This window comes from Oxyura jamaicensis, unplaced genomic scaffold (genome assembly GCF_011077185.1).
Source record: "Oxyura jamaicensis isolate SHBP4307 breed ruddy duck unplaced genomic scaffold, BPBGC_Ojam_1.0 oxyUn_random_OJ196, whole genome shotgun sequence".
Classification (NCBI taxonomy): domain Eukaryota; kingdom Metazoa; phylum Chordata; class Aves; order Anseriformes; family Anatidae; genus Oxyura; species Oxyura jamaicensis.
Window position 1 is genome coordinate 2,707 of NW_023305704.1, and position 2,784 is coordinate 5,490.

General features: G+C 70.3%; 1 protein-coding gene across 1 annotated transcript in view; it reads left to right on the plus strand.

Annotated features, from left to right (window-relative positions):
* Positions 1 to 1,463, plus strand: part of LOC118158813 (rheacalcin-1-like) — a 1,816-nt gene extending 353 nt beyond the window's left edge. The window contains exons 2-6 of the mRNA XM_035313502.1: positions 94 to 168; positions 456 to 550; positions 643 to 783; positions 1,057 to 1,162; positions 1,329 to 1,463. Of these exons, the coding sequence (XP_035169393.1) occupies positions 105 to 168; positions 456 to 550; positions 643 to 783; positions 1,057 to 1,162; positions 1,329 to 1,396 (474 nt within the window). The 5' untranslated portion in view covers positions 94 to 104 and the 3' untranslated portion in view covers positions 1,397 to 1,463. The remainder of the gene's footprint in view (positions 1 to 93; positions 169 to 455; positions 551 to 642; positions 784 to 1,056; positions 1,163 to 1,328) is intronic.
* Positions 1,464 to 2,784: the final 1,321 nt, after the last annotated feature.

The window sequence follows — 2,784 nt, forward strand, 5'->3', positions numbered from 1 at the left end:
CCCTCGGTGGGTGCCCCCTTGGTGGGTACCACCTTGGTGGGTGCCCCCTCGGTGGGTGCCCCCCTCGCTGCTCCATCGCCGCTCTCTTTGCAGGAAGGACAAGGATGGGACCAGCCACGTTCCTCGGCCTCTGCCTGCTGGGCTTCCTGGCGCTGCCCTCGCTGCCAGGTGAGCCCCCTGCCCCCAGCCCCTGCCCCTCGCCTTCTCATGACCCCCCCAACCCCATTTGGCTGCTGCCCTGCCTGCCCCGGCCCCACGGACACCCCGTCCCCCCCAGCTCTTTGCATCGCCCCAAGGATGGAGCACCCATGGGGGGGGGAAGGTGCTCAGGGTGCCCCAAGAAGCAGCGGCTCAGCACCTCCTGCGATGGTGGAGGTGGGGCAGGGCACCCCTGGGCTCCCTGCTGAGGGGGGCAGGGCTGGGCCCCCCCTCACCAAGCTCCCTGTGCCATGCAGGGGTGCAGGCCAGCAAGTGCCCCAGGGGCTGGCTGGACTTCAGGGGGAGCTGCTACGGGTACTTCGGGCAGGAGCTCACCTGGAAGAAGGCAGAGGTAGGTAGGGGTCCCTGCAGGGGGGTCCCGGGCCCCCCACTGCCCTGGCAGCCCCCAGACCCCCCAGTAACCTGTCCATCCCCCCCCCCCAGGCTTGGTGCAAGGTGATCCACGCGGGCTGCCACCTCGCCTCCCTGCACAGCCCCGAGGAGCACACAGCCGTCGCCAGGTTCGTCGCCAAGTTCCAGCGCAGCGAGGAGGAGGGCAACGTCTGGATCGGCCTCCACCACTGGGTGAGCGCCGTGGGGTGCCCGGGGCCCCCACGTCCCCCCCCCTACATGGGTGCCCTGAACGCGCCCTGCCTGGGCGCAGGGGGACCAGGCCGGGTTGCCCCCGGTTTGCTCCCATCCTGGAGCAGGTCCCTGGCCCTGGCTGCCCCCCGTGTCCCCCCGTGTCCCCTCCGTGTCCCCCCGCACCCTGGCTCCGTGCCCACGCAGCCCCCGAGCCGCCCGCAGCCCCACGCAGCCCCGTCCCCTAACGCCAGCCTTCCTCCTCCCGCGGCACAGAACCAAGCCCGGGTGTGGATAGACGGCTCCAAGAAGCGCTACTCTGCCTGGGACGACGACGAGCTCCCCAAGGGAAAGTACTGCACGGTGCTGGAGGGCTCCTCGGGTGAGCGGGGACGCTGGTGGTCCCGTGGGGGGGCGGGGGGACGGTCCCTGCTCTCGGCACCGCTGGTCCCACTGGGGCCAGGATGCTCCCGGACCCCCCGCCCCGAGCAAGGGTCTCCTGGCCCAGCCCCCCCCCGCCCCCCAGCACTGGCTCTGCCCTCTTGCAGGTTTCATGTCGTGGGAGGACAACCTCTGCAGCGAGAGGAACCCCTTCGTCTGCAAATACTCAGCCTAGAAGCGGGGCCGCGAGCGAGCCGCCCCCCAGCCCTGCCGTCACCCTGCACCCCGCGTCCCCCCACCCCGCTGCCTGCTGCCCCCGGCACGTCGCCCCCAGACCCTCGGCGCCCCCTCGCTCCCAGCCCCCTCGCTGTGACCGTGGCGAGGGACGCCTCAATAAACACACACCAAGCATGCCGTGGTGCCGTGTCTTCCTCCAGCTGCACCCCTGCCCTGCTCGGCGCTGTCCTCTGGTCATGGCAGGGTGCAAGGATGCCCCTTGGGGGGGGGGCTCTGTCTGCAGCCCCCTGGTCCTGCCCCCACTGTGTGGTGCGATACTGGGGCCAGCGGGGGGCTGCAGGTTGGGCAGGGGCCAGAGGGATGCCCAGTGCTGAAGGGACCCAGAGCTCATTTGGGAAAGGGGGCAGCCGTGCCTCCCGGCAGGGGGGCCCTCAGCGCAGGCACCATGGGCACAGCTGGGCACAGAGACCCCCAGGGCGCTTCTCCTGCACCCCTGAGGCCCCCCTGCATGGGGACGTTGCCCGCCCTGGGCACGGCCAGGTCCTGCCCCAGTTTCAGCACTGGGGCTGCAGCCCCTTGAGGGCTGGCATCACGAGCCCAGCACCAGGACCAGCGGTGCCACTGCCCGGGGCCGTGCAGGGGTGGAGAGGGACCCTCAGCCCCCTGCACTCCCCCAGCTGGGTATCGCCACGGGGGGCACCGGGGCTGCACCGGGCCGTGGGGTCAGGGGCTTTGGGGGGAAACCCCCCCGTATCTGCCAGGCGGTGCTCCCCCAAGCAGGAATGATCCTCCCGCTTACCAGCCACAGCGCGCCTGTGTTTGCCGCGGCCGCTTTCAGAGGCTCAGGCACTGAGCACCAGCAGCGAGCACCGAGAAGCTCTCAGGGAGCACGGCGCAGGCGGCAGCGTGGGGGAAGGCGAAGGGTGCAGGAGGGACGGGGCTGTGGGGGTGCAGGAGTCAGTCTGAATCCATAGGAGGAGAGGGAGGGAGGATTAAAGGAGAGGCACGGAGAGGAATCTGGGGGTTTTGTACAGTTTGTGGTCACAATAAGACGTGGGACAGCCAGTGGTCCCTGATGGAGAAGTGCCAAGTGCCTCTGGTATGATGTCCCCATATTCATCCCCGTCCCTGTCCCCGTCCCCATCCTGCCCCTGCCCACGTGTGTCCGTGCCCAGCCCCACGCACTGTGCCTGCTGGGCTGTCCCGGCTCCGTCAGGCTGCCAAGGGAGCTATCAGAGCGGGGCAGGGGGCTCAGGGCAGCCCCGGGCAGGGATGGGGCAGGGGCTGGGGGCATTGTGCCCGTCGTGCTGCTGGTGGAAGGTCCGGGCTGCCTGGGGACCACCGCGGCTGGCCTGGGTTCATGGCCGGGTTCCTGATAAGGCTCGG